Consider the following 15,228-nt stretch of genomic DNA (forward strand, 5'->3'; position numbering starts at 1 on the left):
TTTGAGCTCCTGATACGTCACTACGTTGATTTTCTCTTTAGCTTGGTCCAAAAACGCACGTCTCGGTCTTCCTCTGCCTCTCTTTTTTTCTATTCTTCCTTCAATTATAGACTTTACGAGGGGTGTTCAAAATATTCTCGGTATGAGAATGAAAACAAACAAGTACGAAAAGTTTGATATTTTTATTTTTCAATATACTCCCCCCCTATGTTCATACACTTAAAAGATCGATCAATTATTTTTTTTAATCCCTCGTAAAAATATTTTTTATCTTTCGTGTAAAAATGCTCCTCCACTGCCGCCTTCAATGCTTCATCGTCAGAAAATTTATTTCCACGCAGATCCTTTTTAAGATTGGGGAGCAAAAAGAAGTCGCTGGGGGCTAAGTCCGGACTATACGGTGGGTGAGTAATAGTTTTAAACCCACATTCAACAATAGCTGCCTTGGCAATATGAGCAGTATGGACGGGGGCGTTGTCATGCAGAAGCAGAATACCTTTGGTTAACTTTCCTCGCCTCTTTTCTTTAATTACATCCTTTAATTGACGTAGAATGTTAGCGTAGTACTGTCCTGTGATATTTACACCTTTTTCTTTATAATCGATTAGTAATACTCCTTCACAATCCCAAAATATCGTGGCCATGACCTTGCCAGCTGAAGGGATGACCTTGAACTTCTTGGGATGAGCTGAACCCTTAATGTGCCACTGCATGGACTCTTGTTTACTCTCTGGGTCATAATGATGAACCCAGGTTTCATCTCCAGTAACTATTCTTTGCAGCACCTCATCAGGATTTTCACCGCACAGGTCAATAAAATCGAAACAACAAGCTACACGCATGTCTTTTTGAAGCCGAGTCAGCATTCGCGGAACCCATCTTGCACTTACTTTTGACATATTAAGATGGTCATGTATAATATCATGTACGGTACCAATAGAGAGATTGGTTACTTGTGCTATAGATTTTACCTTCACTCGACCATCTTCCAATATAAGTTTTTCCACTTTATCAATATTTTCTTGTGAAGTAGCTACTACAGGCCGGCCAGGTCTAGGGTCATCTTCAATACTCTCCCTTCCGCGTTTAAACTCGCTTGACCACTTTTGAATGGTAGATAAAGAAGGAGCAGACTCACGGTAAACACAATCCATTTCCTCTTTTATGGTTTTTTGATTTTTACCCTGTTTTGTCAAGAATTTTATCACGCATCGATGTTCTAATTTAGTTAACATTGTCAATTCGCACATGATGTTCATGTTTGTTCAGCAATTGCAGAAAAACAAAAGACTATCTCGGTTCGAATTATACTTTTTTTTAATGTCAATGAATAAACCTTAGCGGCTAGTAATGAAAGAAATTTTAGAAGAGGTCGTAAGATATCAATACCGAGAATATTTTGAACGCCCCTCGTATGTAAGTATCGTGCCGTATCAGGTGCCCTAACATGTTTCCCCTTCTGTTTTCAATTGTTTTCAGCAGAGATCTCTTCTCACTTACCAAATTTAAAGCTTCCGTATTGGTTTTCCTCTCTTTCCAGCTTATACCTTCCATGTCCACATTTCAAAACTTAGAGGAGGAAAGTAGCCATTAACAGGCGTTCCCCTCTGTCGAAATTAGGCGGCCAATGGTCACACACAATGTATGGACTGACGTTTATCTAACATAGCTATTTTTACGTTACGTATACATTTGATGTGCCCCTCCCCCGCAAAAATCGGCAGACTGTTTTGTACAGAAAATTACAGGCCAGGCGTCTCCGTTTGGTTATATCCTCCAAGTTTTAAAAGCGCTCAATCTGCTTTAATGTTAAGCTTTCGGTATACAGGGTGCCCCAAAATGCACAGAAGTGATAAAATCCTGCTACTGGCGTCCGTCCTCCCAAACGTGGCTGACGGAGGAATGCTGCACCAAGCTGTTCAGTCCGGTCTTCACCAATTACGGCCTATGCTTCGCTTTCAACAGCTTGCCGCTCCATGGCATGTGAGTTATATTATGTTATGAAAAAAACCGTCCAAGTGCGAGTCGGACTCGCATTAAGTCCGACTCACACCTGACTGCACATTTCTAATAGGTTTTCCTGTCATCTATAGGTAAAGAATGTCTGTTTTCTTAAATAACTTCTAACCTATGTATTTTAAAATTATAAAAAATATATATTTGATTTAACTTTTACATTTGCAGTTTTATCGTGCAGATTTGCTAGAGATATTTAATTACTAGGTACTTGTATTGTACAGTGAGCATCAAATACCTATATAGTGACGGCCAAAATGATCGTGACACATCCTTATTACTATGGTAGCCACCTTTTACGATAGGTATGTTTGACCATTTTGACCGTCTTTGGCTGACTGCATCCACACTTTATAGTAAATTCTTAGGAATCGCACACAATGCTATAATAAGTAAGATTGTGTAATTGGCCTAATCCGTTTATATAGCCCAATACACAAATGTCCCTGAACATCCTTACCGCATGCATTAGGACAGGCGGCCTAGCCAAGGTGAGAGGGCCTGGCCCCGTAGCCAACATGCCAATCGCTAACGCTACGTAGCGAACGAAACGCAACTGTCACTATCGCACTATAATATGGAAGAGTGATAGAGAGACACAAAGCGTTTCGTTGTCGAAGCGATAGCGATTGTAACCTTGGCTAGGCTGGCTGATCCATTGAAGGTGCTTATTCTGATGCCTTACGCAGGACATGCATATATATTACTACCTGTCTCCTTATGAGAACTTATGTACATATGTAATTCGATAACTGTATCCTACCCGTCACATTCCGATTCTGGAGCCTAGCTAATGGACCGAGCGAGCGCGAAGCGCGAGTGACGCGTCTCAGTTTCAGATTGGGCAAAACTACTTTTGTATTGTCTGCCCGGCTGTTCACCTCTACAGGTAGTAGTACTACCTACTCGTATTTCTTAACTTTAGAATTCGGTCTTTACATTTATTCCAGAAAGGTGGAACCAGGACGATGACGTCAACGCAAAATCGTGACAACGACGCCAAAGTCGGCATTTGACGTCGATCGTTTTTTGATAAAATCTACTGAAAAACACCCCTGCACTTTTAGATTGGCATTATTTATTCACAAAACTAAATTTTACCCCCGTGGCGTCAGTGGCACGGCAAAAGTGTCACCTCCCACTACCCACTTACCCACTTACTTAACTAACCATAATATAAACACCCCATTTAGATTTACCCCTGAAATTTGGCCATGTGATTTAGTCGTGATCGTCTAGTCTAGCGTTAGGACCCCTCGAAGTGAACCGCGGTACCCTAAGTTCTTTAATGAGTATCAGCTAAATTTTGGACTCTGATTTTACTTACAATTACCTGGACTTTAGGAAAAATATATTACAATATTGAAAGCGCGTTTTGTTATGATGTTAACGAATAACTTACTAGAATAATTTATTAAAATACAGAAATAGTACCAAAAGTTACCAGAATTTATTATTGTAATGTAAATGGAGTTATATTTTACTTGAAGTGATTTTATTTAGGTAAATGCAGCATATATGATAATATGAATATAAAAGAAATATATTTGTTAAAATGAGTTTAAAAATGGGGTTGGTAAAAGCCTGCTACAATCTATTAAGCCTCCGGGATAACATATGAGTAGCACTCCTGGGGTAAGCCCATTTACACCCTAGCATTTAATATTATTATCTACCAGCTTCTATTCGAAATATGCTACCCATACGCTCGATGCAGGATTGGGGGCTCCTAGTCCAATCAGCAAGGTCAATTGGAACTCCTACCCTACCTCTTTAGCCAGACGGGCTATGACCAACACTTCGGAACCTATGCGTACCTAGATGGCTATGGAAAGAAGTGTCAAAGTATCCATCAGTCATCAAAATTACTATTCTTTTTTATTTCAAAAACTAGGGATGCGAATCCCATTTCCATTCCCCAGAACTAAAATATAAACTGTATTTCTAGTCTTTTAGAAGTATAAACGAAGTACTAAGTTTATTTGTTAAACTATATACTAAATTTTATGAGACTGAAATATCAAGATGAGCATTATTTCACTCAAATCTTCCTTTGGATTACTCTTGCCTGCCAAAGGTTCCCTAAAACAGCTAGTCATCGATTTTCTATCTCCGAATAGACTGTGTTCCCTACTAATCCCAACTTGATATTTATGATTTTATTGTGTAAATACCTTAGAAACATGATTGTAATACTCAGTACCTCGTCTTTACATCAGAAAACCAGAACTTCATAAATAAAAATAGAAATAAAATTTTACATTAATTATTTTCCCCAAATAGATTAAAATATTGGAAGATTTAAACAATTGAAACCCTTTACCTATTAACGCACAATTTTAGTATAGTAAGACCGTAGTTGAAGTCCCTCAAAAAGAGAAATACATCAGTTTTATAGACCAAGACTAGAACGAACCCTAAATTCCGAATAATTAGTGTGTGATTTTACCCTAAACCTACCCTTGTCCCTACTCTAGTATAACCAAAGCACAGTTCGTACTTACCATCGACCTGGTACTTTGGAATATACGCAAGTGTATCCCTACTAAGAAGCTGTAAGAGTTCGGCGAGCGATTCCGAGAATGCAACCTAACAGCTCGTGGACTTGTCTCCCCCCATGGCGGGTTGCACAAAGGCAGGGTGGCAACATGGGTAAGACAGGGCCCTATTATGTATATAAGTGGTTTAAATAAATATATTTAATATACGAAGCCTCCAAATACTGTAGATTTCAAATGGGCCCAGATTACTCCGGATGATGCGCACGTGACATCCCCATTATTCATCTAACAGCTGGACATTGGAGAGCTAAGGAGGGAGACGTTTTTCACCTTCTATGTTGGTAAAGAGAAGGTGCCAAGATAACCCTCATCTTGGAGCAAAAAGACTCCTAGACAGCTCACATTTAACACCGCAAGGGGTGAGCTGCCCAGTCGGACAAACAGTCAGTCCAAACAATGATCTGGTTTTAAACTATATAGCAAAAGACCCCATAGTAAAACACTAAAATAACTAGGTTCAATTTTACTAACCAAACTACTCACAAAATCAAACTAACTAAACACAGAAGTGAAATTCCCTTAAACACCGCTATCTAAGTTCAGTTTTATGACGATATTGTCCCCACAAAACCAAACACAGACACTCTTTCCAAGCCCCTGTTATGCAACGATATTGTCCCTGCATAACGTGACGGCACTTAGAAAACACAATGTAGAAAACTTCACTATAACAACACACAGTAGCAAAGAATCCCCGCAATAGCCCAAGTTCAGTTTTACGACGATATTGTCCCCGTAAAACTAAACACAGACACGCTTTCCAAGTCCCTGCTATGCAACGATATTGTCCCTGCATAACGTGGCGGCACTTAGAAAAACACTGCGTAGGAAACTTCACTATATTTAAATCCCGTACACGGTAACAAAGAATCTCCACAAAAGTCTAAGATCAGCTTTACGACGATATTGTCCCCGTAAAACCAAACACAGACACCATTTCCACGTTTAAATTCACCAGGATAATTCCCGGCAAAACCAAACATAGTAACAGTAGTAGAGGAACTTTGCTCACCGAATACTTAAACGCCCGAGAACCAGAGTCACTGCTAGCCGATGGTTGAAGAATGAATGAATACCGGCGGTCCGCTCCTGCCTTTTATACTCTTTTACTGGCGACATACTGGCGACATAATGGCGTCATACTGGCGACATAACGGCGACATACTGGCGACATAATGGCGACATAATGGCGACATACTGGCGACACAATGGCGACATAATGGCGACTGGCGACACACTGGCGACATAATGGCGACTGGCGACATACTGGCGACTGGCGACATACTGGCGACATAATGGCGACATAATGGCGACATACTGGCGACATAACGGCGACATAACGGCGACATACTGACGACATAATGGCGACATACTGGCGACACAATGGCGACATAACGGCGACACAATGGCGACATAATGGCGACATACTGGCGACATAACGGCGACATAATGGCGACATACTGGCGACATAATGGCGACATAATGGCGACATACTGGCGACATAATGGCGACATAATGGCGACACAATGGCGACATAACGGCGACACAATGGCGACATAATGGCGACATACTGGCGACATAATGGCGACATACTGGCGACATAACGGCGACACAATGGCGACATAATGGCGACATACTGGCGACATACTGGCGACTGGCGACATAATGGCGACACAACGGCGACATACTGGCGACATAATGGCGACACAATGGCGACATACCGGCGACATAACGGCGACATACTGGCGACATAACGGCGACATAACGGCGACATAATGGCGACACAACGAGACAAACATTAATCAGAAAGTACCAGGATACCATGACTGAGGAAGAGGTCATTTGCCCCGTACCTATTAGCGATATGCAACCGACGACCAGTGATTTATCAAGACAAATGTTTACCAAAAGTACCAGGCTACCATAACCGAGGAAGAGGTCAAAAGTCGTAAAGTTCGATGCTACCAAGATCTATCCCTTTCACGCTTGCGTCTTAGAGAAAGACGGAGATATTCTCAATGACGTCTACGCACACATTCACAGGCAATAGTCGGGTAGTCAGTTTGAGTAGACTAAATTATAATAAAAGGGAACGCTTTATGGCCCCTCTACACGCACGAACCTGCAAGTATTATTTTACTTTGAGATACTTTTAGTTTCTTTCCGAAAAACACTCCTGTGTGGAAGTATTTTACGTTTATTAGTAGCAAACATACTCAAAACATAGCGGGAAGTTTAAAATCTTAGGCGTTTTGGACTGTTTGTATTAACTCTGTACTAGGAGTTCAGACTTCAATACGACCGAACGTCACGCTGTCAATGTCACTGTCATTCTAATGCCAAAAGTTCACATATTTGGGTTAGTTTCAACTTGTAATGGTTATTTTACGCAAGTTATTAATCTAAATAGCAAAAAATTTATAGTGGGTTATATATTTAATGAAACCACAAGTGGTGAAATACGAAACGTGCACTTCAAGTTGTAATTGTGACATTATTCATTGGAATCATGCATGAAATACGCGACTGAAAGGGATTTTAGTATTCAAGGTATTTCTTTCTAGTTTGTGTGTTTTGTAATGAACAAATTAGGTTAATACTAGGTATGTAATAGGCATACGACCAGTCACATCCGCCCCCGATTTAAGTGTTTTATGAATTACAACAGTAATTTGTAAAAAACTTCAATCTACTCTAGATTAGTCGGATATATCCCTCCCTTTTCTAAACGTGTAGTGTGTGTCTCAATACTAAGTGACAGTTAGTGACTCAGCTTTGAAATCAGTCCATCAGAACTCTGTCAATGAACCATGACAACTCTTTCCCCAGTCACCTCGCTTCGCCAAAGATAACCAGATTGTGGGTCTGGCAGGTTACTAGTTAACCCGTCCTTGCTAGCTCAACCCGGCAGCACAGGTATTACTCCTGTCTCTACCTTTAGCGCCGTACACTTCCGTAGAAGAGCATCTGATGAGACAGCAAAAACTTCCATGCAAAACGAAGAGACCTTTAATTTTTATAAGTACGGAGCTTTCAATCTCCATTGCCAGAATTCAAACCAAACTTCGTTGCCTTATCACCCCCAGCCACGTTTTCTTGGCGTATGTCTCGTATTTGAATAAAATACACCGACCTTTAAGTTTGTTTGGGTGTGTTTTTTTTTTTTATAGAAAACAAACTTAAAATTGACACAAGTACCTCAACATGATATGATAAACATATAAAATCAAAGAATCATTAATCCAAATTAGAAAAAAAAATTGACAATAATTATAAGTCATACCACCAATAAAACAACATAAAAGTGTGAATACATTAAATAATTAAATAATTATAACCTCTTGAAAAGAGCCTCGCCCTTTCTGGACGCTCACGGCTCATCAGAATATGTCGAATGCCGATATATCTCATCCAAGACGAGTGAGTGGTTTCGTGAAAGTTTTATTACCTTGTGGAGTACTAGCCATAAAAATCTACCCTGTAAATGGGTTAATCCATTGGATTTTAACCTACTGATAAGATTTTTCCTGGCTAGTTGTGTTTCCCCTTCCCCCCCTGATTGATCCCCTGAAAATACCGACAAATCTAGTTTGATTACACTCTAGCCATTGTCTATCTGCATCAATCCATTTTTTCCAATAAAGGTACATACGTCCACTAGGCATCCATCATCTCATATTCATACATCCCTCTCATAACTCCACATGACTAATAATTATAAGTACTCAACGCATTCCTCCTCAGTTACACTTTCACACGATTGAAACAGACAGCCAAGGCGTTGTCATGTAATCAAAATGAAATAATAGAAATCAATCCTATAGTTACATATGTACTTGAAACAAAAAACAATACCGTCCTATCCACATAAAAGCCCATTATTTCTAGTTTTAGATGTTAAAAAAAAATCTCTGGCATTTATCCCGAGCCTACCCTATTTTTAATTTTTTTTGTTATCTATTAAACATGATCTATTTTGGGAAAGAAAAGAAACATTAAGATAATTAACTGCAGGTGGCAGAGAAACGACCCATCTGCGTATAATTTTAAGTGCTAAGTAAAAATAAATAAGAATAGGGAATAAGGATCCGCACAGGCGTCTGCAGAGTGGAAGGTTTGGGTGAACAAAATAACGACCTCAGATGGTCTCGACACTCAGTCATGAGGATTTGAGAAAAGAACAAGCGAATACTACTGCTGACTGTACATACAATTAATGGAAAATTAATTCTGAGACGCGCTCAATTATTCTACGGTCAACCCCAGATAGTTGACTAATGGCTGCTTGCAACGTTTAAATATTGCTCTAAAAACGACGAAGCAATAACCGTGTACCGGCTGATTGTCATACAATTCCGATCTAACCACTTTAACATTGGGCAATTTTATTACTAAATTATAAATCAATTAAACCAGAATGTGTTTAGTACATTTAAAAAAAATATGTTGACTCTACTTGTATTTATATATTGATTTTATATGATTAGCCCATTGGCCAGTCAAAATAATTCAAAACGTGCTTACGAATAAACAAAAATATCTGGGATTCCCAGCCCCGCTAGGAATACATAAATATAAAACTCGAAAATGCGTGCCCCCCAGAGTCAAGAACCAGCCTGATCGATCCCTCGCCCCCGCAATCCCTAAATAGAAAACCCCATCGAAATCGTCAGAGCCGCTTCGGGATCCCTGAAACATACAAACACACATGAACTGCTCGTTTAAAGGTAACAGATAAGATCAAAGCAAGAAAGCCCCAAGTTAAAATTTATCAGAAATTATTCCCCAGTACAATACTGAACATTCCATATACGACATTTATAAAGTTGATTATGATGATGATCATAAATACTATTAAACTACAATATATACTTAAAAAAACATACTCAAATAACGATTTGTTTTATAACCCTTTTTAGGTAGATACCTATTTTAATGCATTTTTACCTAAGGTCATTGACCTGTCGCACTTACGTTGACACCAAATAGCTATGCCCTACAACATACGACAATGTTATCTCTTCATGTTAAATGGGGTTTTTAAAAATCGACAACATATTTTGCGCGAAACAATCCCCTATTTTTTATACGATTTTAACTACCTCATATAATGAAAAAACTAAGTTTTAAAAACATTGAATTTCCTATTGAACATTCAAAAGCTTATGTTTAGGTATTTCTTCTTGGCCTGTATCTTCTATCCTGAAGATCGTGTCTTGAAAGTTCTCTGCAATCTTTAGGTCGGTTGCCACAGAAAAAGTAAATTTGTTTTTTGGTTACACTAGCAGCTTGAAGACTGGACGGTGTTTTCTCCTCTAAATCGACGGCACAACGATCTTGTCGAGATTATCCGGTTGCCAGCAACAACATGACTAAAATATCCAAGAATTCCGAAGTTTTTAGTATGCACTGACTCACTGTAACACTAAAGAATTTTCCCGCCTTAAACACGCGTTATCTCACTTTATTTGAATATAGTTAGTTTCGTTTTTCACTTCACCTGAACTGGTTTTAACACTTTATACATACACTCAATAAAACACGCAACGAAACCCGAAACAACGCTATTAAACATCTAGGTATCTTGAGAACTAAGTAGGTATCTAGGTAGTAGGTAGGTAGATAGCTAGGTAGATAGCCAGGTAGATAGCTAAGTAGATAGCTAGATAGGTAGATAGGTAGAATCGACATGTGTGGAATATGACTGCATTTAGAATTATGAACTGAATTACAAACTTTATTGAAATGTATAGTAGGTACCTAGGTGTTCCTCAACCCCTGAGTACTGACCGTAATTTTATTCATAACATAACTACAGTTTGTTTTATGACACTACCGATCAAAAATAATTTGTATAGATAATAAAAATACCACGATAGACCACGTAACTAAAATGAATGAAAATAAAATGAAGCTCTAAAATGATCCAAAATACAGCAAAAAGATTGCAAAATATCTAATAAAATAAAACCCAGTTCACAAAAAAAAGTTAAAACATATTCACTATGCGAGATTCGAACTCGGATCTAAAGCGTTTATTCTCCATACATTCGTCCGACAGGGAGACCGCTAGACTATCGGAGTGTTAACAAACTATACAAATTTAGCTATGGGTTTCAAAGAAACACTTTTCTTATTTTGATTTATTTTTCAAGTAAATTAAGCGCATAATTACTAACAAAAAGATTTTTATTTATGAAAGAAAACAAAATGGAACGCAAAAAATAAAATGGCAAATACCAACACATTGTTGTACCTACAAACAAATGACACGAAATTCTCTAAAAACCGGTATTAATCGAGAAAAAAGCATGTGTTTAATATTTTGGTACGTTCGAAGGATTGGAATTAGAATGCAAATCATTATTATAAATATCTTATGTAATGCGAACAGGAGATTTAGAGATTATTTCATATACGATCGTAACCTACAATTGTTCCGGGTCTAATTGTCAAAATATTTGTACTTACGTGTTATTTCTTAACTATTTTCACCGCTGTACGTATGCACACTGCACTAAAGCACGTAAAATAACCACTTTAATGTAAATTTGCCACATGAAACTACGTGAATTTAATTCTTTGTTTACAAAATGGACTCGTACACTGCGTGTTTTGCGTTTGCAAAATAAACTCCTTTTTTCACTCAAATACGCGTTTCCACTCACTGAGAACCTTCTCCGAGTAAGCATCTACTTCTATTTTTGTTCAAAACACTGTATATTCCATTGTAATACTGCCTAATAACATATTTCTGTCCAAAACAAAGTTGACCCGTTTACAAAACCGACATGTTTTATTTTAACACGATTTGACCAGACATTATGGCCGTAATTTGTTAACACGCACTTAACCTAAACTTTACAGCTATCCGTATTTATCTTACATAACAATTTTCATTGGTAAAACCATCCTACAGTCTTGTTTTACGATTATTTAAGAACAAAACAGTAAAAGCACGCCACATGTTCACAAACTTTTTGACAACTGTCAAACATTCTAGAGGCAACATTCTAAGTATAGCTTGTCAAACCACGTTTGTCTGTAGCAATGGTGGCAAACTTAAAAATGTATGCGTAAAAACCCGCCTTTCAGAAGTAAAACTTGAATCCCGCGCGTTCCGCTAAATTGTATTTTATTTTATTGATTTTTAGAACCTATCCCTTTTATATTATTAGCAATATAAACGAACAATTATCAACTATAAGTTAGTAATATTTAGTCTTATTTGCACTTATTGTCAAGTGGCAACCCCATTACTGTTATTCTATCTATGTCCGCCATAGTTGGTACTGTTGGTAGAATCCTATGTGCTATATGCGTGCGTCTGAGAGAGACAAAACACACGCAACGCGTCACTATGGTTGGTCCTAACACACTACCGCACCGCACCGCGACCTCTGCCTCCGAACTATAATAATAATGTTAACGGAATCTGTCAAAATTGAAACTAAATAAATCTAGGTTTTCGGCGAATTTTTAGACTACTAACGACATTTATATTACATAACTAAAAATATCAGAAAGGAGGAAGAAAGAAATCAAACTATAATCTGACAACAGACGGAATTAGTACTTGATTTTATGACAACGGTTGGAATTTTCTGCTTAACAATTAATCCGTATTTATCTATGTTCATAAAGTAATGATTGGCAATCTATTTATTTTTTCTACTCCAGCACTTAAATGTGTCAATTAAATGACTGACAGTGATATCTAAAGCAATGTCATTTGAATGCTTTGTCTATAGGCTCATAAGATGACTGCTAGCAGTCATCTTATGAGTATAATACAACTGCTTTATTTTTTTTAAAGATACAAGTTCCGATCATCTTGATTGAAAGAGGTATGTTTTCATTTACAATAATAACTCTTTATTTTTTTTAAATAATAACTTTTTTTTTTAAATAATAACTCAATTTTTTTTAAATAATAACTCTTTTTTTTTTATAATAACTTTTTTTTTAATAATAACTTTTTTTTAATAATAATTTTTTTTTTTTTTTTTTTTTTTTTTTTTTTTTTTTTTTTTTTTTTTGCTGCAGCTGTCATAGAAAAAGTAATGTATGCAACAGCTCATAATTGGTTCTTAAAATTCTCGGGTCTTTTTTTACAAAACTCGACTACGTCTCGTTTTGTAACTTCGACCCTTGAATTTTAAGAACCCTTATTATATCACTGTTGCATAAACTACTATATAAATTCCTATGCTAAATGAAATGATCGTGTAAACTCACTTTTACAATGGACCGCATACATAATGTGACGAAACTCTAACACACGCTTTAACACACCCGACAATACACCAAACCATCCAACGCAATTTGGTCGTGTTCATTTGTTTACCTGTGATTGAATTTAAATAAATAAAAAAAACAGCAAAGATTTTGTTGTTTTAATATGTATTTTATATTAATAGACACATTTTACAACTAGAAAATCAGAATATTTGATGAAATCGGAACGATACGGAACGTTCGAAGACATTTGTCTATAGTAACTTTAGTGTCTGTCAATTTTCTAAGTTCCGTTGTATTTCGTACTCTTTTTTGTGTGTTTTCTCTTCAAAACTTTTAAAGAAGACGCTTTAGAAGTTTACGATGGCTAAATTAAATCGTTAAACTAATTTTAAGAACAAAACTATAACGCTAAGAATGTCTGCAAAAGTTTTATATGTTTTCACCGGCGGCGGTCATGGCGGAATCCGACAAGCATACTACGAGACAAATGAAATGGAAAAACAAAATTACCGAATGAACACGTGTTTTCTACTTGTCTCATCAATTTGACGATGTATCTCGTGTTAACAAGTGAATTTACAATCTAAAACAAAGGCGTTTTAACGTGTCTAACTACTGCCAAAGTGAAAGAAATGTTGAAAGTTTAAAGACCGTTCCTGCAAATAAGGTAAGATTACATTCTGGTTCCTTTTTTTTTTTTAGACGACTCACTCCTGTGGAGACTCTGTAAAATATACTTAAATATCAGTTAACGGAAAGTAATTTCGGTCGCAATTTGACCTAAGTTTCTATAAATAAACCTATTTTTCTGACCGATCCTCTGTTCATTACAGACTAACTTTTTATATGATTTCCATAGTTTGTTATGATTCTACTTATAATACTTATGACTAATGTATCCTGTTGCCTTATTTTTACTCTTTGTACAGCAACTTAACCACATTTCTTCTTGAAAAACTGAAAGAGATCAAAGTAAAACCCGGTATTTAAAAAAAATGGACGTGTCGATTTTTGTTTATCGCTGTCTATCTAACATTAATAGTCCTTCTCTACACTATTTATATTGCAATAATACTTACAAACTACGATTGCCTTTTCAGTAAGCTGACAACTACTGAAATGATCCCCGGTGTCCGATATGACATAACCTGTTACCGAAGAACAAGAAGTTGAAATTATGCTGTGGAAACTCCCTTTGCTGGTTTTGACGATTCTTTCCTGACCTTTTAACGTAAGTAAAACAACTCTGTTACCATACAAATACTCTTAGAGTTGTACTTACTGTATTTGGCATTTTCCAATGTCGACGTTCTAGAAAGATGATTTGGCTCAATTTTTTTCTTAAATAAAAACTCGAACTTGGAAGCGCAATACAATAAAATTGACTTAATATATGAATGCCTCAGCTAAAAATAAACAAGTTTCTTTGCATGTTAATGGCAATTTGTAGTGAATATGTATTTTTCTTAAAAAGGAACCAGCGGTGGTCCGGCAACTTAAATAAAGTATGCCGACCCTACTATCTGCAGAAGACAATTTCCATTCAAAAAAGGCTTTTTATCGTTAATGTCCCTACACACTATATTAGTTACTTACTGACTGTGAACTTACAATGAATCATTTTTTTTTATGGCTGAAAATATTGAAAACAATTTCCATAAACACATTCTTGACCCGTTCTATCTGTTGCTACAATCTATTCTTAGTTAACTATGTACAAACCATTTTAGAGTGAACGGCTTAACTTTTGAAGTGGTCACAAAATTTCATTTTAATGTTATCTATCTATCCAATTGTTTCACTGGTCAAAACTATTCTTTTTGCAATAAATTCACCAATATATGCCGAAATTTTCAGCAAACCAAATGGTCAGCTGCCGTCAATGGTACATCAAATCGAACGGAGCAACCTTCCATCGCTGTCCTCGTGGTTCTTCAGAGTGATTTGACACTACTCTAGTAAGTATAACTACTATGCCACTAGAACGTAATTCTTAGACTAAATCCCACTTAGAAAATAAATAAATTTAATTTTTTTTCAATTGTTCTTCAAAAATCTCTGAATTATTTATTATTTTCCAATTTTTTTACTGTGAAGACCCTACTTGCAGTAGATAATTAACACTTTTGATGAGGCTTATAAATACACCTTACTTTAGCTAACATTTTCACACTTTCAATTCCAGTGTTTTCCCGGAGAGCTACCTGTGCCACAGTGTCAACACTGCCTTCACTGTACATCTACTGACTGCTCCCATTTATGAAAGGTATTTGATCTTATTACATAAATACAAAACTTACTATAAGCTAAATAACTCATGGCTTATGTCTGTCACTAATATTTTAAAGAGAGCTCTCGATGAAAGAGCGGGGATATGAAAGCTGTATTCTGCTTTTCATTATTCTAATTC

The 15,228-nt window shown here is 36.8% G+C and overlaps 2 protein-coding genes across 2 annotated transcripts in view; both read left to right on the plus strand.

Annotated features, from left to right (window-relative positions):
* Positions 1–15,228, plus strand: part of LOC134654625 (CAPA peptides) — a 193,575-nt gene that overhangs the window by 47,762 nt on the left and 130,585 nt on the right. The gene's annotated exons all lie outside the window — the stretch shown is intronic.
* Positions 1–15,228, plus strand: part of LOC134654618 (pickpocket protein 28-like) — a 34,079-nt gene that overhangs the window by 5,857 nt on the left and 12,994 nt on the right. The window contains exon 5 of the mRNA XM_063510084.1: positions 1,829–1,983. Within this exon, the coding sequence (XP_063366154.1) occupies positions 1,829–1,983 (155 nt within the window). The remainder of the gene's footprint in view (positions 1–1,828; positions 1,984–15,228) is intronic.

Source organism: Cydia amplana, chromosome 15, assembly GCF_948474715.1.
Source record: "Cydia amplana chromosome 15, ilCydAmpl1.1, whole genome shotgun sequence".
NCBI lineage: Eukaryota > Metazoa > Arthropoda > Insecta > Lepidoptera > Tortricidae > Cydia > Cydia amplana.